Source organism: Myotis brandtii, unplaced genomic scaffold (assembly GCF_000412655.1).
Source record: "Myotis brandtii unplaced genomic scaffold, ASM41265v1 scaffold182, whole genome shotgun sequence".
In the NCBI taxonomy this organism is placed as follows: Eukaryota; Metazoa; Chordata; class Mammalia; order Chiroptera; family Vespertilionidae; genus Myotis; species Myotis brandtii.
In genome coordinates, this window is record NW_005356751.1 from 4,305,147 (window position 1) to 4,330,431 (window position 25,285).

The 25,285-nt window shown below is 42.0% G+C and overlaps 1 protein-coding gene across 1 annotated transcript in view; it reads left to right on the forward strand.

Annotated features, from left to right (window-relative positions):
- FBN1 (fibrillin 1) overlaps positions 1-25,285 on the forward strand; it is a 243,974-nt gene that overhangs the window by 117,681 nt on the left and 101,008 nt on the right. The window contains exons 7-12 of the mRNA XM_005863975.2: positions 7,260-7,385; positions 13,134-13,292; positions 17,420-17,599; positions 18,238-18,378; positions 20,432-20,551; positions 23,862-23,987. Of these exons, the coding sequence (XP_005864037.1) occupies positions 7,260-7,385; positions 13,134-13,292; positions 17,420-17,599; positions 18,238-18,378; positions 20,432-20,551; positions 23,862-23,987 (852 nt within the window). The remainder of the gene's footprint in view (positions 1-7,259; positions 7,386-13,133; positions 13,293-17,419; positions 17,600-18,237; positions 18,379-20,431; positions 20,552-23,861; positions 23,988-25,285) is intronic.

A 25,285-nucleotide genomic window follows, 5' to 3' on the forward strand; every position in this document is an offset into this window, starting at 1 on the left:
TTAACCTACCAAGTGACTGGGAAATTCTGACCTAAGAAAAAATTGAGATGAGCTCTAGAACATAATTTAATTATATTTCACATACAGTCATTAATTTGTGGGCCAGGACATTCCATCTAAAACAGGAAGCAACACTTTTACACCAAAATAAATGGTTGTTCCTTTGTTGCCCCTTTTCCTTTGTGCCAACTTTTCTCAAGAACTCAGGTTGCTTAGAGGTCTTACAACTGATCATCGCTCTCTTACTTCACACAATGAAGAGTGAAACTAAAGAGGATACCAGGCTTCTAGATTTCTAAGAAAATACCCGAAGCAGAGGAAGAAGCATTAGACTGCTTTCCTGGGGTTCTTCACTAAACCAGACTTTTGCATGTTGCGGATGAAAAGATGGAGAAAAAGTACATGGAGAAAGATGGCACTTTCACCATCTTTCTAACTGGATGTAATGAGCCTTCATTGATTACATTTGTTCCTGGAAGGTTCATAGTTGAGGCTCCATGTAGGACCCACAGGTTTCTTCCTTGGGTGCTGTGATACAGCAGTGAACGAAATGAACAAAGAACCTGCTGTATGGAAGATAATCAATTTATAAAATCAAAACAAAGCAAACCTACGTATTGGGTCACTTGGTGATTCATCCTATGGAGAAAAATAAGCTGAGTAACTAAGAAGGGTGGTGACTGATGGGGGGGCTGGGTGTTGCTATTAGACTGGTCAGGGAGGGGTCTGCTTCTGAAGTGCCTTAGGAGCAGAGACCTGATGGATGGGACGGCATGAGCCAGGCAACTGTGTGGAGGAGAAATGGTCCAGGCAGAGGGGCCACCACCACAAAGCCCATGGCAGGTGCATCCTTGGTGTATTTGAGGCCAGGCAAGGATGCCAGTGTGCATGGAGAGGAGTGTGAGAGGGAGGAGGTTAGGACATGAGGTCAGAGAGTAGAGGGGTTAGGTAGCATTTTCTAGGGCTTAATGTGGATTGAAGTTTTGAGCTGAGGCGGACATGATCTGACTTTAAAAGGTTCTCTCCCATCACCACTCTGCCAGCAAGGTGCTTCATCTGGGATTTCTCACTTCTTGACCTAACTTCCTGTGTTCTTTAATTTTTATTGCACAAGACAGTTCTACAGAATGCAAGGTGAACATGTTGCATTGAATTTGTATAAAAGCATTAGCTCTCTTGTGTAGTCTGAGTGACCTTATTTAAGAGAAGTCTGTTTTAACTGAATTATTCAATACAACTCAACGACAGTTTTGCTATAGATTGTGTTACATTTTGATTTTAAGGGTTTCTTGAATAACTCTAGTTTTTAATGTCAACCGTTTTTGTCATTGTACCTTTGCATGCATGCATGATCAAACCCCCAAAAGTTAGTATAAATTCTTCTCTACATGAGGAAAGATGGAAAAATAACAAATGCTTGTAACTTCATATAGAAAACATTATAAGAATATTTTATATGAATTAGTAAAGTTTGTGTAAATTAATCTCTCTCTCTCTCCTCTCTTTTTCTCTCTCTCTGACCTAAAATCTGACAGCTCTCCTTTTTTCTCCTGCTGGGCTGAAATTATGAATGTATTGGAATATAGTGGATATTGAGTGTTGGCTCTGAAAAAATTGGTCAACTGAAGGCATACTACTGGCTTCCGCGATTAATGGAACGTCCCATCCCTCAAAATGCAGTCAGTTTTCCACACTCCTCAAACTCTTACTGTGATGCTAACTACCTCTGGATCCACAGAAAATGGGATTCATTTTTTTGGAATTTCAATGTTAAATAGCCTCAGAGTTGTTAGAACAGCTGAAAGGCAAAGACTAGAGAATCCTCAGACCTGGATTCCAGATCTGCAGCTTTCTCACTGAGCGGCCTTAGGCACATTCTTTCACCCTCTAGCCTCAGTTTTCTTCGGACAGAAATGGGAAACTTCTTCATAACAATCTTTAAATTTAATACCAGACTTGTTGGCAGTGATGCTGTTAATCAAACAAAAATAACTTGAGGTAGATTGATTTATTTGCATTTAGTTTATAGATTGAGCTTCTAAAATATGTGTACAGAAAATATGTTCATATTCACCACTACTAAGGCCTGGCTTCTAAGTGTAATAAATACTGTTTTTTTTATGAGAGGGAAACACCCAGGAAATAAGTAGGCAGCATTGAACCCTCTTTTCTTTGGTGAGTGCATGTACCTTATATGTAAATATGTGTACAGAAAATATGTTTATATTCACCACTACTGAGGCCTGGCTTCTAAGTGTAATAAATACTATTTTTTTCTATGAGAGGGAAACACCCAGGAAATGAGTAGGCAGCATTGAACCCTCTTTTCTTTGGTGAGTGCATGCACCTTATATGTAATATCTGACAATAATGTACCACCATTCTCAGGCCTACATCTCTGATCAGCAGAGAAAACATTTTTCATCTTTTGGTTCACACTCTAGCACTTATGTTGTCTTCTTTCCTAGAGGTAAACCATTACCTCTACTTTATATATATATATATATATTTCAGAGAGGAAAGGAGCGGGAGAGAGAGATAGAAACATCAATGATGAGAGATAATCATTGATTAGCTGCCTCCTGCACGCCCCACACTGGGGATCAAGCCCGCAACCCAGGCATGTGCCTTTGACCGGAATCGAATCTGGGACCCTTCAGTCTGCAGGACAACGCTCCATCCATCGAGCCAAATCAGCTAGGGCAACCTCTACTTTAACAATTATACTTCCAAATTTTAAAATATTATGGTATATGTTCTTAGGTATCATACATACATTTTTATGACATTAGTACACTATTAAGATTTATGGCATGCAAAATCCACATCAGAGTGGGCTGTGGCTTACAGGCTCAGGCGGTCTCAGATTAATATATTCATCTTCAAGAGACAGAGTCAGCTTTCAGAGAGGGGAATATGGGGTGTAGGACTTGGCCAGTCTGTTTCGTTTTCTGACATTATTATTGCTTCCAGTCTGAACTAGAATCATTTTCCTACGTCCCTTATCTTTCACCCAGACCCATCAGTTAGCATCGATTGGGACTGAGCACCTTCTGTGGTTGTGAACGAGACAGAAGACACTCAGATTTAATATCCAGACAGAAAGAAAAATGATTCAAAATCCTTTTATTAATGCTAAGAAACCTATTATGGTGGTGTATCTAATGGACCAAAAATTCAGTCTGAGAATTACTTAACCATTTTCCACAAATATTCCACCCTAACCCCCATTCCCTAAGCTACATATTGAAGTCAATAACAAGATAAAAACAGAATACTTTTGGCTAGACCTTTTTTTCTTTCTTTGCCATCTACTGTTACATTAAATTCAGATAGTGGGTTTTTTCTCTTCCTTTTTATTTTTCTTTGCAAAATTGATATTGGAAGAGACCCTGTTTATACTACGTGTTCTCTGGCCTGGAGGCTGCTGTGAGATGGTTGCCTCCTTACCCCGGTTGAGGAAAGTAATCAGAAAGCCCTCTCAGGATGCTTGGTGAGCTGGGTCCCCGCCAGGCTCTTCGCTCTTCTCCCGCTGCAGCGCCTCACGATGGGGAGGGCATAGCTCTGGGCATAGGATGATCTCCAGATGCTCAATAGGAGGAATTGCAGACCCTCTGGCCCGCGTGGCTGAAAGGCTGAAGAGACCATCTATGAGCCCCAGAAGATGGTCGGGCCACATGGGATTCTGTGCCCTTGTGGAAATTGTTCTGGCATCGTTGTCATTACTTTGGTGGCTTTTTAAATGTATCTTCCTCTTGACTGGAAGCCCGCAGTAATTTAAAAACACACACCAGTTCAATCAAAAATTGGCTTTAGCAAACTTACAAGATGCTAACCTTCACTCTCTTTGTGATGGTGAAACAGCTTTCCAGGAGATCTTCCTCTGGGAGAATTCTCCTTTCTTAAAATATTCCCCTTTTCTCAAAACTTAAAAAAAAAGCCATGTACAATTTAGGTGCATTTGAAAGTCACGTACAATTTAGGTGCATTTGATGTGTAAATGAACAAACTGAAGTGATTAAATAATAATTATTAACTTTTCATAAGTGGGAGAAGAAGATTGAGAGTCATCCTGTGAATGGAGAAAGACGGACACAGTCCATGCCCTCCTTCGCTGGGATTTTTCGATGACTGGAGTGTGCACACTAAAAGGACACAAGCGAGTGCGGGGGGGGGGATGAGGGTTAATGGGAGGGATAAGGACACATTTGTAATACCTTAACTAATAAAGAATTAAAAAAAATAAAAGGACACGAGCATTTTCTTTTTGGAAACCAAGCCCTATTTGCATAGGCTATTGTGGGATTAAGAAATAAAGTGTAATTAAAGGATTAAGTTTTATTTCTGGAAGAAGTCCCTTGGATTCCTTATGAACCACTAATATTTTGGGATTTAGATTATCACCAGCCCAGACTTTAGCAATTATAATAGTGCTGCACGACGCAAAGGGCTTTTTAAAAATGTAGTTCTTAAGTGTGTACACTCCCTACTATGTGAGCCAAAAACCTAGGACTTCCCTTTCTGAAATAATGGCATATTTATCTGATGGCTACTTGCTTTAGGGATTCTTATAGCTCAGGCATCAAGAATTCCTGAGTTACTCAACACATAGACATAGAAAGGGCTCCATCTTCTGCAGCTGCTTACAGGCTCTTGGCTCTCACTGTTCAAGGTCACTGGCTCCCTGTACCGTTGCTGAACAAAATCTCTGTGGTAGAGATGTAAGAGCACTGGGAATAGAGTAGTCCTGGCCCCAGTCCAGGTAATGTCCCTCATCCTCCGAGTGATCTTGGACAAGTCAATTACCAGCTCTGAGTTACTTCAGTTTTCAAATGAGGAGGTTGAACAAGTTAGTATCTGGGTTCTTTCCAGTCCTGCCATCCAGACCCCATCGCCGCATTTCTCACTATTGTCCCTTTGTGATCAGGCTGCCGGTGCTGGGTGAATAAGAAACCATGCGTGCTGGCATACCTAGTGTGACTATCAAGTAGCGTGGCTGATGGTTTTTTCCATGTGACTTGAAGAATTAGCCTGTTTACTTTTTAGTCACACATTTTTCACCAGATGTTGTGTGTGTAATAAAGCAAAATTCATCCCACCAGCTTGGTGACATTCATAATTAGTAGTGTCACATGTTGCTTTTAAACAACTGCCACAATTTTTAGTTTTATATCTTCCTAGTGAATAATCTAGAATCTAGATTCTAGATGGTCCAGATCAGGTTAACTGGTTTTCCCTGTTTCTCACTCAGGGTAGATGTCCATGATCCTGGATGGAGCTCCTGAATAGCTGAGTGTCCCAATGACACCTGGACAAACCTCCATTCCAGTTGCCCCCTCCTTTCTTCCCTCTGCTAGAGGAGCCCCAGGATAGGGAAGTGGCTGAGGGACAGGAAGAATGCCCAGGGAGAGAGAGAGGGAAGGGAAGGAAGACCAAGAACAAAGATCCGGGCAGCAAATCCAGAGGAAAAGGACCTATCATTTGTGTCCCTTCTCAGGTCCACAGAGAGAAGGCAACCATGGCACAGGCATCTCCCAAGGGATAGCTACTCCCCAGCAGCTCTGCCTCTCTCGCCTGCCCCAGGGGGACAGGGGAAGTGTCCCAAGCACAGAAGCACCTCTTCCCAACCAAGCCTCACTGCTCACTGGGCCCCTGAAAAGGGTTTACTTTTGTGGCTGGCATTTGAGACAGATGGACTTGCAGAAACTGAGAAAGCCACTGTTCCCAGACTCTCCTACCCAGGGTCCCTGGTAGGAGGTAAACACAGAGTGATAAGAGGCTGGAGAAATAATAAATTCGTATGAATGAATTTCAGAGTATGAGTGATTCTGACACAAATGCTTTATTTATTTAGCCTTTTCCTCTCGAGACCTCCTCACAGCCTGGTCATGAAATCAGAACTCTTGCTTCCGTCCCTGGGAAGCAACAGGACCGAGGAAGCGAGGGGGTGCCGGGAAGTAGAAAGGCCCTAGACACATGGAGGAAAGGGCTGTCACTCAGGAGAGGGCACTGAAGGCTCAGAGCCATTGCAGCTTCCTCACGTTGAGCAGTATGACCTGGGAGTTCTATCTTGATCTGTGTGAAAATTAGGGAGGTTTGCACTACAGTGAGTTTTCTAACCTGCTGACCTTTGAGGGTGTGCACCTAAGTGGAAACTCTGTTCCTCCCTCTCCCCAGCCCCTGGCAGTGGAGACTTGGGTTTAACATCACTTTATGAATGAACCTCTTCGCTCTTATTTTGGGCATTACTCATGCCAGTTCTCTGGAGGCCTCCTGGGCACCAGAATTACAGGGATAGTTAGAGGAGTTGACACACATAAAGCGTTAGACAATGCCCGGCACCCAGCACATGTCAGCTCATTCTTATTGTTGCTGCGATAATCTTCAGTAAGGGGTCCACATCTGACCTAGCCAGCAAGTGAAAGACGATTTGCCATCTGGCCAAATTAATTCTGGTTTTACAATGGCTTTTCTCTGATATATGCTATCACATAAATAACCTCTTTGGATATTGATATATATTGTGTTTTTAATAGGAATGGTAGCAATCATTTATACTATCAGGTAGAAAAAGATTTCTTTCCATAGACACTATCTCCCCACAGGATCGTTGATAGATATTTTATGACTTAGAAATTAGCTTTTAGGGACACTTTGAGAAAGGTGCTTTCTTCTTAATACTGTTGTGGGTTCTGGGTGGAGCAGCCAGTGTTTCCCCCCCTGCTCTCCCCTGAACCCACAGAGAAGCATCGTAATGGCAGAGTGCTCCATTGTGGCCAAGTTTGGTCATCACTCAAACCACGTGGTCTTCTCTGTGGGATTTTGGTATCTGCTTTGTCGAAAATCAGATTGAAACGCAATGCAAGAACTAATGCAGATCATAAAGTAAATAGAGAGGAAGCTTAACTGAATGCACACCATGGAGAGAGAAGGAGAAAACAGAATTTAAAAATAAGTGACATTTGGACTGTTAGCATGCTGTAGTTACTTGGTGAAATAGCAGTACACAGTTTTAGATTTTAAAGGGGAAATTTATTTTATTTTGCTTTTATAATGAATTTGGTGAATTTCTTGGGTAAACCTGTATTGAGAGGAGAAGCACCCACTCTTTGAATTGACTTTTTTTCTGTGCAGCTTTTATTCTGTAAAGATTGCTGTTTCTGGCAACACTATTTGACTGATGTCACATCTGATTCCTTGGGTGACAAACAGTTGTCTATTGTGTTCTGTGAGTACCGAAACTCTTCTTTATGTTCCAGATATTGATGAGTGCAGCACCATTCCTGGAATCTGTGATGGGGGCGAATGTACAAACACAGTCAGCAGCTACTTTTGCAAATGTCCCCCTGGTTTCTACACCTCTCCCGATGGCACCAGATGCATAGGTAGGTCTAATTGTAAACAGCGTGCATGGTTTCTGTCAATTAGTTCCATAACATCTTTCTAAACAAGTCTGTTAAGGGGTCATATAATTTCTCACTTAATGTGTAAAATGTACATTTATGGAAATCTATTAAACAGTCGAGCACCCTTGGAAAGAGCAGAGGCACCCTGTGGTCCTGTTTGGGGATTTTAGCCTCCCATAGAGAGGGGTGATCCAGGAGACCCTACAGATATCCTCAGGCTATGAATTAACCTGCAGTTATGCAAGTGTCAAACCTTGAAGCCCTGCTTGACTCTTCTCTCTTTTGACCCCCAACCTTCAGTCATTTCCTGGGACCTATACTAATTCAGGTCTGAAGTTTTGCCATAATCTTTTCATTGGTCTTCCTGCTTCCTGGCTTCTCTACAATTTATCTTGTCAGATTTATCTTCCTCAAGTAGAGCTCTGATTAAATAACTCTCTTGCTCTGGTAGTTTTTCATTAGGATTTGGAGATTAGTGGATCCTTCAGGTGCTTCAAGCCCCCCAGAGCTTCTGGAGTTAGAGAGGGGGCTGTGAACATGGGGAGGCTGAGTGGAGAGGGCTGTTGCCTTCCACCCCCAATCCCTACATCCACACCCTCCAGCTCTGTTTTTATCTGTTTGAATGTTAAACTTCCATGAAAAATATTAATTAGGTAAGGGGTTTTGTTGTTTAAAAAAATAGATTTGACAACTGCTGGATTTAACAACTGCTAAGACTCCCTTCAAAACCGATTATTTTAGACTAAAGTTCCAGTTCCAGAGTGTGCAGCCTGATAGCTAAGAAGCTTCGCTCTCTGCCCGCTCCCAACCTCGCTAAGTTGTCAGCACAGCTCCTGCTTCTCACCCTCAAACAGGCCGTTCATTTTTATCCCTTCATGCCTATAATTATACATGTTGCACCCACCACTCAAGACACCCTTCTTCCCAGCTCAAGCCCCCTTTCACATTCTTCTCAGGCCCTCCGTCTTTGAGGGTGTTCCAGATCAGCTTACCTGAAAGCTATTTCTCCCTTACCCAGGGACACGCTTCTCACAAATGGCCTCATAGGGAAATTCTATGTCTGCATGTTTTTATCTCACTAATTATGCCATAAGCTACCCTTAAAGACTAGTAACTGCTGTCCTTATATCCCTGGTGGTTCTCAGCACAGTTTCTCCTATGTTGTAGGCACTCAGTAAGTATTTGTTGAATATCAAGATGAGTAAGTCTTTACTGTTGGGACAATGCTAGGAAGCCCATGGCAAATGGCCTTGGAGAAAAGTGAAGGCTATCTTTTGATGTTTGTTTCTGGCCCATATTTTTGGAGACACTCAGCTTCACATCCTCACCACAGGCCATGGATTTCAGACCAAAACGAAATTGCACTTGAAATTCTGAATTCCTTTTTACTTAGTCACATATAATAAAAGCCGAGGGCAGTCTCTTACAGTTGACATTTGGATAACTACAACTAGTGAGGGAAGGATATCTGACTTTTCCTTAGAAACAATGGGAGTGCCCAGATCGCTGGATTTTCCAGGATCTATCCATAGAATAGGAACTGCAGTGAAAGAATGGCAAGTGCAATATATAGTTCCTTTCCCCCCCAAAAAAGTCCCAATTAGCATATGACCTCCAGTGGATATGCTTAGCACAGAGGTAGATCAGAAGTCCTTTCCTGGCCAGATAATAGGTAGATTTTTTTTTAACTTTCAAAGAGAGACTCAAATGACATTAAAATGGTTAAAACACATTTACGTATCAGATTTCTTACATTAAAAGTTTTTTTTTTCTTTTTACTAGATATATTTATGCTAATTTTTTACAAAGGAAGAGGGTGGGGAGGAAACTAAGATTTATGGATCACCTTGGTATGAGGTACTTTGTGGAAGTTACCTAACTTAATGTTCATGACAGTGCCACAGATGGAAGAAGCTGGGGTTTAGAGAGTCCAGGTAAATAGGTTGGTCCAGTTGTTTAAGTGACTAGTAAGTGAGGGAGCTGGATTTCAGCCTGGGCCTCAGTCCACAGTCTGGCCTCCTTCCACTGCTTCCTCCCAGATGAAGCCCATGCAGTAACTTTCTTGCCATACCTCCAGGCAAGCACTGTTTCTCCTTCTTTGGAACTTTCTGATACCCATAATTAGCAATTTATTATATAAAATTATCCAGAGGACATATCTGCCTTTGCTAATGCTAATATTTCCTGCCTTGGTAAACCACAGAGACACCCCCCTCAAATAATCCCTATTGGCAGGAAAATAGATTTAGTCTCCAATTTATATACAAATCCAAGGTTAGCTGGTAAGTTGGCTGTTTGGAATCAGTAAATCTAACCAATAGAAAAACCCCATATGTAGATGGTGGTCTGCAGTGTTTCCTTATATATCTCTTCTAAGCATGCAATTCTGTTACCTTCTGTCAGCACATCCTGAGACTCTCAGCCCTCCTCAGCCCCAGTGCCCCCTGTGTTCTGTAAGCTCTGGCAGGATTATTTTATTTTTTGTTCTGTGATCATTTGTTGGCACACTAAGACCCTTTGTGTAGGGTTGTCTTTTCATAGTAGTGTGTCTGTCACATCAACTCCCAGGAGTCCTAAAGATGTCCTGTACCTAGTTTAGGCCTCACTGCCCCTAACTCTGGGCTGGACACAATGATGCTAGTGATTGGATAGGAGAGGCCTGTTGATAGGCTAGGAGGACCTGCAAATACCTATTTATAATATATTTGTTCTGCTATGATGTGGCTTCTGGGTCCTGAGAGGGAGGGGGAAAGGAGAAAATTCCTGTTCCTTTCCTGCTAGGTGTCTTGGCCAGGACAGGTTTAAAATAGCTGACGGTGTCTGCGGCTCCCCCTGCCTCCCTTTATCTCCTTCAAATCCTGACATTCTTCTCCCTCGGCTTCCGTAGGTCTTCATAGTATCCTGAATCCACCCCTGACCCTCCATGCAAAGTGATCCGGCACCAGAATGGTTTTCTCCCCACTTACTATGGCATTGCTACCTGATGACATAGGAAACTTCAGGCTGGTGTGCTCAGGGCTCAGTTCCTCCAAATAGAGCCTGGTTTTCACAGATTTTCTCTTCTTTTACCTATTAGCCCATAGGTTTTCTTTAAAATGTTGAGTTGTATAAATGTGTGCATTTTTAACAAAGGCTGTCCTTCTGGAAAAAATAAAGCAAAAGCAAAATGAGTATTGCATGTGCAGGTGCCATTTGTAAATCAAGGACTGTGGCAACCGAAACATGGCTGACAATTTTTTCAACATTCACCATTTTGATCAAGAGTCTCAGTCTCATTGATTTAACACATAAGATAGCCAGCGGAGCAGTAACATAGTGTCATAGTTAATTTGCAAAATAATAGGCATTAGCCCATTATGAGTTTGCTGTCCCCAGCTTTTCTCTGAAAGATAACCCATGCTGAAAATTATGTAGACAAATTTTGGTCAAGTGTTTACACTGGGTTTGGACCACTGAATTCATTGGAAGCTGGGATATAAGCCAGTTTTTAACATCTCTTTCCATTCTTAACAGCCTTTGGTTTCTGATCTTCAAATATTTACCAATCCCTGAATATACAAAGTACTAGTGGCTTTAAGGCATTGCCAACTAGAATGTAATAACTCTTATCTCTCCAACTTCTTCAGGAGGAGGTGCCACCCTTGGCTTCACAGAACATGCCTTGTCTGCACCTCTCTCCTGCCCTCTACCCTGGACCAGCCTGGAATAACACTTGTCCTGCCTCTTTGCTGAGGATATTAGTCTGACCAGAGCTGCAGGAACTGGGATCACAAAAAATTTCTGGAAAGCACATTCATTCTTGCTAGTGGTTTTAAGTCCTTTTCAGAAATGATCTTGCACCCTTTAAAGTGGACCCATAGTTTTACAGTTTGTCTAGGCTTGTTGTAGCCTTTATCACTTGATGTTAACAATGTAACTGCTTCTAAGTTAGCCTGGTTTTTAAATTTTATTTCACTTTATTCATTTACTAGAGGCCCAGTGCAGGGGATTTGTGCCCTGGTGGGGGCGTGGCCTGCGGGGATTGACCCGCTGTGGGAGCACCGCTCATCCTGGTCAGCCGAGTGGCTGTGGACCTGCCCTCTGAGTGGCTGCTCCCTGGTCCAGCATCTTTCATGGAGCTGGAGCACTTGCCTCTCCAGGGGACCCAGTCGGGGCCGGACCCAAGGACAATAGCACTGAGAGGCAGTGGAGTAGGCCTCAGTCCTGCAGTGGCCACGAACCTGCCTCCCAGCCTCTGGGGTCAGCTCTGTGAGCCCAGTGGCAGCACTACAAGGCCTGCAGGCTTCCGGAGGAGGCAGCAGGGAGCGAGGAGGAGGAGCCTGAGAGGAGGAGGCAGTGATCGATCCAGCCCGGGTTCCTGCCTGTCGTTGGCCCGGAGTTTGCAGCAGGAGCAGCCGCTCATCCCGGTCAGCCAAGCGGCACTCCCACTGTGGGAGCGCACTGACCACCAGGGGGCAGCTCTTGCCTTGAGTGTCTGCCCCCTGGTGGTCAGTGTGCATCATAGCAACTGGTCGACCAGTCATTCTGGTTGTTCTGCCATTTGGTCGCTGGGCTTTTATTATATAGGATTGCAGTCATCAAGATTTGAAGGCTTTGCATTCCTAAGAATGATGTAGATGAAAACCATGCTAGTTATAACTCTTTGGGCAAACTTAATGTTTAATATTTAGTCTTATAGGAAACATAGGGGCAGATTTTTTTACTATTAAAAAATTCCACACTTCAGAAAAGGATTTGCCACTTATATTCTTTTAAATGACAGACATATGTAAAACATTATTTACATTTCAGAACATTATTTTGTATTATCTGTGCAGAGATGTGCTTTACTTGAAGAGAAGCACACCATTAACGCGCGCCAGGTAGACCAAGGTGTTCAGTTGGCTCCTTCTTGGTAGCCCAGGGTTGCACTTCGGTGTGTCAATGTTGTCATGACAGTCAGACATGATGTCACCCAGTAAAAGTGATCTATAGAGAGAAATATGTCTTCCCATGTTGCTTTGGGATGATACCTTCTGCCAAAAATAAATAAATAAATAAATGCTTCCAGAACCATTGTCTCCTATAGGACTAAGAACTTGGAATCGCCTACATTTTGAACTTGTAAATATTTCGTGCCTTATAAAATTCGTTAGGGCCCCAGGACAAAAGGAAATCTTGATTAGCAAGCATTGGATCTGTCTGCAAAGTGGCTCATTCCTTAAAAAAAAAAAAAAAAAAATCTCAAGTCTGACTCATAGTTTCAGACTGCAAAATAAGAAAGATCTTTTAGAAATGCAGAGTATAGTGCAGACTTAATGTTGTTTTAAAATAGATTTATATCAATATTTGCCTAAAGGGGCTCGAATGAAATCGTTTGAAACCAAGGACAACACAGTCTCCCTTCAGTAGAGAGACCTGTCTTTGTAATAATTAACTGTCACCGCCGTGGTTTTCTTAGTCTCTCTTTTCCTATGGCACATATGGTTGTAATCATTCGTTCCCACCTTGGGATTGGAATGTGGGCCTTGGGCCAAGTGCACCAGCTCGCAGGGGCACAAGGTGTGAGCCGAAGACGGGTTTCTGTCGGAGCATTGTTCCTGAGCGGGGCTTGCAGCTTCCCTTCCAGGGGCAGGAGTGTCCGTTCCTGCTGCCGGAGCCCAAATGGGAAACGCAGAGGTGGCGGGCAGCAGAGTGTTGTAACCAGTTTGATCTCAGTGATGTGTGTGTGTTTCTTTCTTCTCTCAGACGTTCGCCCAGGATACTGTTACACGGCTCTGGCAAACGGGCGCTGTTCTAACCAGCTGCCACAGTCCATAACCAAAATGCAGTGCTGCTGTGACATCGGCCGATGCTGGTCTCCGGGGATCACCCTCGCCCCTGAGATGTGTCCCATCAGAGCAACTGGTAAGAGCCCTCCCAGCAGGGTGTCCCGACTCGGCCCCCACAGGCCTGGTGGCAATGTGCATGAGGCAGATTTCATGGAAACCCAGGTAAGTAAGATTCCCAAAAATAAGAGATGACATTCAGGAAAATTTCCCCAGGTCACGGACTGGGAAAATAGAGGCCTATATCAATAACACTGCTTCCAGGTACAGCTTCTTACTTCGCTTGCCTATGACCGCCAAACAGCACCCTTTTCTGGAAGCAATTGCTCCCTCTTATTCGCATCTATTTCTTTTGGCCGCATGCAGTCCTCCAAAGCTCCGAATGAAACGCAGCTCTCCCAGAGCCTTTCAGGGGAGCTATTCTGGGTACACATTTCCTCCTTCCCTAACATCTGACACTTTCCTTTTCCTACTTGCCAAGTTCTGTTGACTTTTTTTTTTTTACAATATCTCTTTCATCTGTCATATTTATTTCCACGTAATGTTCATTTTCCCGCGTCTGGGCTATTGCGGTAGCCTCCAGGCTGATCTCCGTGAACTCCACAGCTGCCACATACATTTCCCAAAGCATAACTCATCCGGAGTTCAGTTAAAAAAATGATGTCTGGGGGGAAATGTAGAGAAAGATGTCCAGAAAAATTTTCCCAGGACGAAGTCAGGCCCTATATACTGGTCTAAGTCACTTTATTTCTTGAAAATAAGATTTTAGTACTTAGCCTTATATTTAGTCCCCAAAATTGCTCCCTGTTCATCTTTTAACTCTTGTTCTTTGTAATAGCTTTCTTTTCTTTTTTTTAATATATATTTTATTGATTTCAGAGAGGAAGGAAGAGGGGGAGAGAGGTAGAAACATCAGTACTGAGAGAGAATCATTGATTGGCTGCCTCCTGCATGGTCTACACTGGGGATCGAGCTCGCAACCAGGACATGTACCCTGACTGGGAATCGATTCGTGACCTTCTGGTTCATGGCCCACTGAACCACGCTGGCCAGGCTAGCTTTATTTTCTAGTTACATAATGTGATCCAGTATTCCTTGAACCCAGTCACAGTATTTCTAAACTCAAATGTTCTTTTCTCTTAACACTTCTCCCCAGTTCAGGTCCTTATTCCTTCTTCCTCACCCCTGCCACCCTGCTCATTATCTACCCTCTTGTCTGTTAAGGATTGGCTCAAAGGTGACCTGGTCCATATACTCTCCCTAGACAAGGAGCTGGAATTGCTGCTTTGTCCTCAGTGCTCCAGGCTTGTGCTCCTGCTGCGGCACCCGTCCCACCAGCTCTGCCTTGTGCCTCTGTGTGTTCATACATTGTGTTTTCACTAGTTGGTAAATCTCATTAGGACGTCTCCTACATCATTATAGCCCCATGTTCCTTATGCTTTTTTTTTAACACTTCCACAGTACTTAGCAAAATCTTGCTTATAGGAGGCAATCAGTAGAATGAACAATTTATTAAGTGACATCTTTCCCAGCAGTTCTAAGTTATAACTGGGGTTATATCTCCTTCTCAACCTGATTCCTGAAAAGTGTGTTTAAATCAGGGACATTTGGGAGAGAAAAGGAAGGTGAGGGTGGATAATGCAGAGTTAATGAAATACTTCGGAGTATGCTACTCACAGAATGCGAATTGCCCATTATCGAGGGTTATAGAATTGCTCACAGATGTTGCTATAAAATTTCTGTTTATTGCTGAGAATTATATGTGTGAGTTAAAGAAGCAATAAAATCTTTCAATATCTTTTAACATATACCAAGTCATATATTTTGTTTGATTTGCTTACGGTCTCTGACCTAAAAATATAACCCACCCTCCTTCATTCATTAGGGAGACCATTTAGTAGGTTGCTGTTTAGACACATGTGACTTCCTACTAAGACGTATGGCTTGGGTACCAGGAAAATTGCTTTTTAAATACATGTTAACTTAGGAATCAGCAGCATCGATGTGGATTTCTTCCTGTGTTGAGGCTTGAGTAGAGGAGAGAGAAAACTGGAGCAGGTTTAGGTGCCTGAAGACCTACTTTGGGACACACGTGGCAGAAGGCCTGGTTCCCTCGGGTCCTAGGTGTACCAGGAAAGATGCACAGGCTGAAGTAGGCCCAGGGCAAAGCAGACTGATAGAGAAAACACATTTGTGGGTAGGTGTGTGTTTGCTCAAATGTTCCAGTACCAGTGCTACAGAGCTTGGGTCTCTGACAGAGAGTGATGACATAGGAAGGAATATTCTAGATAGGTCAGTTTTTTACTCTTCAAAAAATAAAATCTGTATCATCTCTGGGTTAAATGGGAATAGGAAAGGTGGACATCAACTGAACGAAATTCGCCCCAGGTTGCTGATCCTGAATGTAAAGGCATTTAATGGACAGTTATTAAGCTGAAGAAAGTATAGGACCCAGTCTGATACACTCTCCTGGAGAGGACACGATGCATTTAATGGCGTGCTTAAAGTAATATACCCACCTAATTAGCAGAAATTATGATAAGCTATGGAACTTCTTTTATACAAATGCTGAAAGACTAAAAAAAAAGAAAGAAAGAAAGACTGCTTGATGCTTGGAAGCAAAACGAGTCCTTTAATATAATTGGCATTCAATTAAATCCAGCACGTTAACAGATTCCTCTTAAGTGCATTTTAAGACACAACTTAAGGGCTAGGCTGAGCATGGGAGGTTCAACTATGAATGTATCTCAGTAAGATATTTTACTGTGTTTTAGAAGAAACCAGACTTTAGTCCACAACGAAATGAAAAATATTGGCCTAATTTCTATTAATGGACTAAACTAATATGGAAAGTAACTATGGGAGAATCTCTGTGTGACAGTGATAATACAATTATCAATATTCTGGCAAGAGAGTAAAAATACATTAAAAATTGCATGGTCAGTTTTCTCAAGGAAGGTTACTATGACAGAATATGGCTATTTGTGGGAAACATGAAACTGATTAGTTAAGTGAATACTTCTCTGGAAACCTGGGTACTGTTTAAAAACACCTGTTTGGAAGCCCAGGGGGCAAAAAGTGTCACAGATCTAAAGACAATTTCTTCTAATAAAGATATGGCATTGTGGGAAATAGGAATCAGCCTGAATCAGGGTGTACTGGTTCAGAGGGTCATTAGGCAGCATTAGCAGCAGACCACCACCCCCTGGGCCCCGTGGGCCCCTCCTTCACCATCACTCTGTCTTTCACAAGTAGGTATTCCTCGGGAGTTCTGTCCCCGCATTCCCTTCCTTAGATGAGCTCATCCATCTCTATGGCTTTAGATATCACCCATCTACTAATAACTGCAAAACTTATGTCCAGCCTGACTTCTCTTTAGGCTTCAAACTCTCTTAGACAAATGCTGTGTGACATCTGCACTGGGATGTCTGATATCTCAAAACTCGTCTGTTCAGATGGAACATAGAGCTTCCACCCACCAAACCCACCCCCACCACACTTTTCCCCATCCCAGGGATCGGAGCCTGCATCTACCCAATTGCACAACCAGGAAATTAGAAGTCATTCTCAATTTCCTCTTCCCTCCACTCTGACATTTACACCTGCACCAAGCACTATCCATTTTTCTCTAAAATGTGCTTTAAATTTATCTACTTCTGTCTGATTCCATCACTACCACCTTTGTTCAGTCATCATTGTCTTGCCCCGGGTTCAGCAGCAGCCTTGGCTCCCTCCAGTACATCTTCCACGTTAGCAAGAATGATCTGGAAATGTTCATCTTCTCACATCTTAATCCTGCTGAAGACCTCCAGTGCTTTCCATTGCGCATGAAATAAAATCTGGGCTTTTAAGGGTACTCTTTAGAGTCCTTTGGGATCCACAGGTGGGACTAGATGGAGAAAGTGGCATTTCTTCTCCTTTGAAGTGAGTTGTGATATAAGTTAAAGACTTCCTGGGTTTGGGGGAGGCATTGGTACACCCCCTGGTAAGGTTGTTTTGGGTTTTGAATTATTGTACCAGTATGGCTGCTGATGTAGGTATTCCGAATGGGAATGAAGTCAGTTGGCTTTTTTCCTTTTCTTCAGTTGACCTACGCAGTTTGAAGATCAGTGCTATTCAGAGATTTTTTTGAAAAGTAAGGATGATTTCCATGGACCAATGACAGATGCTACAGCTTAGCTGTTGTGTTCTGTTGTGTTTTTCCAGAGGATTACAACAAGCTGTGCTCTGTCCCTATGGTGATTCCCGAGAGACCAGGATATCCTCCCCCACCCATTGGCCCCATTCCTCCAGTTCACCCTGTTCCTCCTGGCTTTCCTCCTGGACCTGGCGTTCCGGGCCTTCGACCACCAGTGGACTATCCGTATCCATCTCGGGAACCACCAAGTAAGAATTCAGAAGTCATCTAGCAATTTTTCTTGCATTAGTCAGCTTAACTTTTTTGTTGTTGGTTATGCTGCTTTAGTCATTAAATAATTTTACCAAATCTTGGATTAACTTTGAGTTTATATAGTGTTGTATAAAACTTTCTCAATTTACCTAGTTCTTAGATTAAAAAATGGGAGGTTTCATATTCTCCAGAGATTAATGTCCTTTTATGTTATAGATGTTTTCAGTCAACTGTGGGAAAGATTTGGGAGAGATTTAAATCTGATTACAGGATGAATTAATAGAGGAGGTGTAAAATTATCCTTGGGTTATTAGTCATACAAAGCAGTTTTGCAAGTAAATGCCAATAACTCACTGCCTTATGTCTCCAACCTGGAATCTTGAGATTGGGGTGGAAAAAGGGGTGGGGAGGAGTAGACAGAGAAGCAGGTGATACCTGGCCAGGTGTGCCGCAGTGCACTGCGATCTCTGTGGGCAGGATGGAAGTATGCTTTATTGAAGCCAGATGACCTTTGTTTGCCCAGGGTCTCCTTCCTTTATGATCCAGCGTCTTGCCCATTATTGCCAGATTAAGTGCTGATGAAAGATGCCCTAGTTACAAAGCATTTTAATGGGATTTAATATGATTCCTTTAGGGGTGCTGCCAGTCAACGTCACTGATTACTGCCAGTTGTTTCGTCACCTCTGTCAAAACGGACGCTGCATTCCAACTCCTGGGAGCTACCGGTGTGAGTGCAACAAAGGATTCCAGCTGGACCTTCGTGGGGAGTGCATCGGTATGTAATAGATCGCTAGGTTGGTAGCAAGAGGTTACTGCAGTGTTCTGTTCTTTGACTATACAGGTTTTCTATTCTCTGTAACAAGTCACCTCAAACTTAGTGGCATCACACGTTAGTGACATTGCAAGGGGCAACACAAATGTATTATCTTATAGTTCTTGACTATACAGGTTTTCTATTCTGCTGTAACAAGTCACCTCAAACTTAGTGGCATCACATGTTAGTGGCATTGCAAGGGGCAACACAAATGTATTATCTTATAGTTCTGTAGGTTAGAAGTCCAACACAGTCTCACGGGGCTGATAGCAAGATGTTACAGTGCTGTGCTCCCCTTGGAGGCTCTCAGGAAAATTCATTTCTTTGCCTTTTCCAGTGTCTGGAGCCTTCTGTATTCCTTGCCTGAGGGGTCCTCCCTCTATCTTCAAAGCCAACAGGGTAACATCCTCAGATCAGTCTCTAACTCTCTGGTTCCCTCTCCCAAACCCCCCTTCCACTCAAGGACATTCGTGATCACCATGGGGGATCTGTGTGATCCAGGAGACCCTCCCCAGCTCAGATCTGCTGATTAGCAGCATTGATTTTACCTGCAACCTCATTCCCCTTGGCCATGTAGCATATGTACAGGTCCTGGGGGTTAGGACATGAACATATTTGGGGGCCATTATTCTGCCTAACACAGTGACTTTTAACTTTTATTGTAAAATACATTCAAATACATTCAGCTTAACTCATTTTACTAAAATGCGTGAGCATTAAAAGTATCTCAAAATTATAAAATCTTTTCACATTTTACTAATTTAAATGGACAACTTACCAACTCTCTCTAGTTATTAAAAACTGAAGAGAGAAACTTTAAATGGTTGACAAGACCTTTAAGCTAGTGAAGGGAGGAAATGTCCCACAGGGACCTTATATTGTTAAGAAAACCCAGTTGCCATCTAATGTTTAAAAATATAATAAACTCTTCCCTTAGTTCTGTTTCAAATTCCAATTCTGAAATTATGAATCAGGCAAAAATCAGTCGTTCTTGGTTTCTTGTGCTATGGAGTTCCCTGGTGATGTGAAAGCTCCCCTAGCAGCCCATTGGAAAGTCATTCAACCCTAGAGGTCACCCTGAGTTGGGCAGAAGAGGGAACATCCAGCTCAGGGCTGGGGAGTGTGAGGTCAGACCTGCACCTGCCACAAGAAGCATGTGACCTGGGCCAGGTAGTTTATCCTCTGTGAGCCTTAGCTTCCTCGCCTTTACAATAGAGCAGCGGTTCTCAACCTGTGGGTCACGACCCCTTTGGCGGTCGAACGACCCTTTCACAGGGGTCACGTAAGACCATCCTGCATATCAGATATTTACATTACAATTCATAACAGTAGCAACATTACAGTTATGAAGTAGCAACAAAAATAATTGTATGGTTGGGTCACAACATGAGGAACTGTATTTAAAGGGCCAGAAGGTTGAGAACCACTGCCATAGAGGAATTTAAACCAGTTTACCTCTAAGTCTACTGATAGTTCGCCATGACTGTAAAACTAGTGGGAGCCTGTCTGGGGACACGGTGGAGGAGGTGGAGGGCTCCATGATGGGTGAGAATGGCCCTTTAGAGGACAGCGGGGGTCATGTTTTGTTCTAATGTTCCCAGTGGAGTTCAGCAGGGGATGCTTAGATGGCGTCACACTTTTTTATGGAAAAATCAGGCTTCAAGAGATACTCAGAATCCTATCCAGAAGCCGCTTCTGAAGTGTTATTCTGTTTGATTCTTTTGGGCGAGACTCAGGGAAGATAAAATGTTTATTAGCTTGGAGTGTTGAGTTGCTACGTGTTCAGCATTTTCCTCTGAAAAATGACACAAGAGAAGAATACACTTTAACTGCTCCACAGTCTTCAAGTGGCTGGTGACACGGCGCTCTGCAGTGGAAAGAAAAGAGATCCTTTGACTACGCTCTTTAGTTCTTAAAACGAAAGTGTTTTAACATAAAAAGGAAACCAATAAAATGGCCTGGAGTTATGAGTTATGCTATCAGATTTCTTACTAAAATATACTGTTTTTTTCAGATGTGGATGAATGTGAGAAAAACCCGTGTGCCGGTGGAGAGTGCATTAATAACCAGGGCTCCTACACCTGCCAGTGCCGCACCGGCTACCAGAGCACGCTCACCCGGACGGAGTGCCGAGGTGCGTCCTCGCTGGGATGGGGGGCCTGTGTGCTCAGTGAGGGATGTGCTTCGAAGGTCTTCAATGGAGTTTAACTAACCTTTACCAGGAACGGCTAACATGGTCACACTGATTTTCGCACTTCACTCCAGATAATTGTTACTTCAAAGGACATTGTCATAAAATCTGACATTCAAATTATTTTAAAAGAAGCTTCTGTGCCTGCAGGAATGTCCTGATTTTCACTACTTTTTTTTGCCTCATCACTATCGCCTGTTAATTTTTTATCTGAGAGTTAGGGAATGGCGTTGTCTTTTGTTGACTCGGAAAGTCTCAGGTGAAAGTGGATGCAATTAATTTATTAATGGCAAGGTCTAAAATTTTTTAGCTGAGAGTTAGGGAATGGCGTTGTCTTTTGTTGACTAGGAAAGTCTCAGGTGGAAGTGGATGCAATTAATTTATTAATGGCAAGGTCTAAAGCAGGGCTGGGGGACGTCCGGCCTGTGGGCTGTCTGAGGCCTGAGAAATCATTTGGTTTGGCCCAGCCAAGGCATTAGGGTGAGTTAATTAAATGTTTGACCAAATATTGCAGGCTAATTTTTAAGTTGATACTTTTGTATGGCCTGAGAATGATGTTATAAACATCGACATGGCCCTTGGCAGAAAAAAGGTTCCCACCCCTGGTCTAAAGGCTAAGGAAGTAGCCTGTAAGTCTTTGCTGCTTCCGAGTGTGGTCAGCAGCTGCATCACCCGTTTGCTGGTGAGACGTGCAGAATCTCAGGTCCCACCCCAGATCTGCCGAGGAAGAATCACATTGAAATTTAACATGATCCTCAGGGATCCATGTGCACATTAAAGTTTTCGAAGCACTGTTATCAGTGGTTCCTCATGAAAATTTCCCTTCAGGTTTGTTTCTTCATGAACGTATCAAGTCACCCAAAATGCCTTTTATTGGTGACTGTGATGTACCAAGGGGTACTCCCCACCCTCAGAGAACTCATATATCTATATCTTTATAAATTTGGCACAGAATGAGCTGTATCACTGATCCAGTAAAGCCAGATAAAAGCAAGAAAACTCCCTGTTAAAATTAAATACAAGGAAAGATGGGAGGTTTGTATGACTTAAAAATTTGTAAGCCATTCATAAGAGTTAATTTTATTGCCTCTTTTAGCAAAAGCTATGAGTTGAAGACATACAGAAGTTATAAGTGTTTGTATCAGTGACTGATTTCAAAATCTTCATATTTTGTTCTGAGTTGGAGATTGCCTGCCAGCGGTATATTTTAGTTCACTACTTGCAATTGGCAGTTTTGAGCAGAAAAGAACTGGAGTACGTAGCATTTCAGTCGGCTGATATTTCTATTAATAGTATACTTACTGAATTATAAATGTGGATAGTTAGATTATTCGATTTTAGAACCTTCTTAATATTTAAACAATAAAACTATTGTTTAAATATTAAGAAGGTTCTAAAATCGAATAAATAATCTAACTATAATTGGCATGTACAAACAGTGTACTAGGCATTTTTGCAATAGTAGAAAACAAACGGAAAGCGATGTGTTGGAAGTCCACACTATTAAGGAAATGACTCGAAGACACTATCAGGAGCACTCACGTAGGGCACAGCCAGCAGTGGAGGTGAATGTTGTTGTCACTAATGTGAGGATTGATTTATGAGAGACTGAGGATTACCTAAAAGCCTCCAGCACTGTCTTCGTTAATAGCTAGTACTAATAAGCGTATCACAAACATAGAAAATGGATAACATGCTCACATTTTTGGGTAGATACTTGCCACAGATGGTCAGAAAGGCTGTGTACTTCATTGAGAAATACATGATGGGCTGAATAGAGGTCAGAAGAGACAGACTGTGAATGGCAAGCTTTTCATTCATCTTGTAGAGCAGCAGGGAGCCTGGGGCGTTCAGAAATTAGTTAGGAGAGAAAACGCTGAACTCTTTATCCTATCCTCAAGAATATGTGGGTTTTCCTATTTTTTTTGGAGTGTGGAGCAAGTCAGATTTTAGCAAGGATTAAGAAATAAATGAGAGAGAAAAAGATCGGAGGTTGTTGGCACAAAGATCAGACAGAAGAAAAGCCCAGACTGCCTCAGCTAGTCCAAGGACTCGTGTGGAAACCACTGCCGGGTCTGCCCAGAAAGAAAGTGCGCCTGAGGGTCAACCACAAGACACCATGCAGACGCGGGGTAGACAGTCAGAACAACCCATGTGCCATGAGTGCACATTCTTGTCCTCCGGAGGGTGTTGAGGGCACTTATAATCAGGCACATGTGGTCTCGGCTCCGATAGGTAGGTCTGCTCTCATCCGGTTCTACACGGATCCCTGGTCTCGGCCTTCTGGGGAATAAGCCCTGGCAAAGACTGTGTGCTATGTGGACAAGGCGGTTTGTGTTCATCCTCTTTGATGTTCCTCCAGGTATCTAGCCTAGAAACTGAGAGGAGCAGATAATCCAGGACACTGTCTTGTCCAGTTTGGGTTTACTATCAATCTTTAAATGAGAGATCAGATATACGTTTACTCCAGTTACTGTCATCTTTAACACTTTCACATCAAGCTCTGCCGTTTACTTTGGCATAATATTGAATACAATAGAAAAAAAGAGGGAAATGCCCACAGTTACCAATGTTTTATTTGGTAGCTAGAATACTCATGAAGTTAGAAAAGTGACTAGGAATAAATAAACAATAACATTGTACTTGGACCAGAAATGCCATCAGGAAGGTAGACATTTCAGAGTCATGTGATTGATGGTTTTCAGATAGAATTAAATGTTTTTTTAATGGCATTTCTGTTTTATTATTCTGATATAGCTATCAGATCTGCCTTTTTTATCATATACAGGATGTGGCAAAAGTAGGTTTACTGCTGTTCATATATGAAACAGTTTATTCTTGTATTATATTTTGTTGAGTATTGTATTATTTTCCATACAAGCAACTGTATTGAAGGACGCCAGCCAAAGTTCAACATGAATAATGGTGTATACTGGCTCATTAACTCAGCTAGGAAAATGGTGAAGAAGAATCTATTTTATTTATAAATCGAGGTTTAAAGAGTCTTATTAGAAATTAGAGTTAGAGGGAGTACTCTTATGTTGACATTTTTCTTTTGTCATATGTCTTTCAAACTCTAATCAGTAATCTTATTTCTCACAATATTTGATACCAACTTTATGTTTGAAGAATATTATTTAGTAATTGTGACCCAAGATTAAAATTATGAGTTTGGAGTTGGAGGGAGGGAGAAATAAAATAATTTTTAACCCCCTCACTAAAGCTATCTCTTCTACTTTAACTTTGATTTTAGACATTGATGAATGTTTACAGAACGGCCGGATATGCAATAATGGACGTTGCATCAACACAGACGGCAGTTTCCATTGTGTGTGTAATGCAGGCTTTCACGTTACACGAGATGGGAAGAACTGTGAAGGTAATGACAGCATGCTAACAATAACAGTATAATACTGTTATCTCCCTTCTTCCAGTGAGTGTCAATATCAGATGTCTTTAACAAGACCAAGTCAACCATTGAGTGAAAGTTCAAAATATCAAATGTATTTCACATATTGTTATCTGGGAGGCAAGCATAATTTTTGACAATATCCATGCCTTTAATTCACATTTCTGTGAGTCAAATACATTTTAAATATAGGAGGAGAGCTTGCCATTTAAAGATCCCTGGTTATGATTAAACTTAGGTGGCATAAATCATTACTTCCTAATTTTATATAATTAGAACTTGTACATTATTTTTTAAAATGCAGGGCACATCATTTATTCTTTAGTCATATATGATCTTTTTGTTTAAACTGTCTACCTAGTAATAACATATTACTAATGGGTATCTGAAAATGTAAAATTTGATTGAGAGAATAATTGACTATAGAGAGCCAGCCATAATTTTATATTATCTCTTGAATTAATCACCTCATTTTTTTGAATTGGGCTGTTTCAAATATTTTGTCTTTTTCCCTTGTCATTTTTTCCTAAATTGAAACTATGGCAATTATTGATGAGTTTCCACTTCTTAGACTTTCAGTGAAAAATGAAGAATGGCCCTTATCATCTTTCCCAACGTCTTTGGGAAAGATCCCAAGAATCTATTCATACATTAAAAGAATTTCAAAATTGTTCTTAGAAACATTTTTGGCAGAATATTATCTCAGTGATTCAATTCAAAGACGTAATGCCAAAATTCTCAGTTGGGATAGAATCCTGTTTTAAAAAAAATCATAAATTACACTGATCTGACTAATGCCGGTAAGTAAAAACATACCATGTCTAGATCAAGTGCCTCCCAAGACAGCTTGAATATTAAATAAAATAACATATTGATGAATTTAAAGAAATATCCTCATGGTCAAAGGATCCTTAAAAGTTAGCTGGCATGACTGTAATCCATAGTCAAGTCTTGCATTTTAAAAATACATTTTTTCTTACTCCTATTTGAAATTGCTTCAAACTTCAAGCTGTCCTCTGATTCTCTGGTTTCCACTTTTTAAACTATATATATATTGATTGATTTTTAGAGAGAGGAAGTGGGAGGGTGAGACAGAGAGAGAGAAACATCCATGTGAAACAGCGAAGGCTGCCTTCTGCATGCCCCCTATGGGTGGAGCCCACAACCTGGGCATGTGGCCTGCCCGGAAATGGAACCAGCAACCTTTTAGTGCATGGGACAGTGCCCAACCACATGAGCCACACTGGCCAGGGCTCTGGTTTCCACTT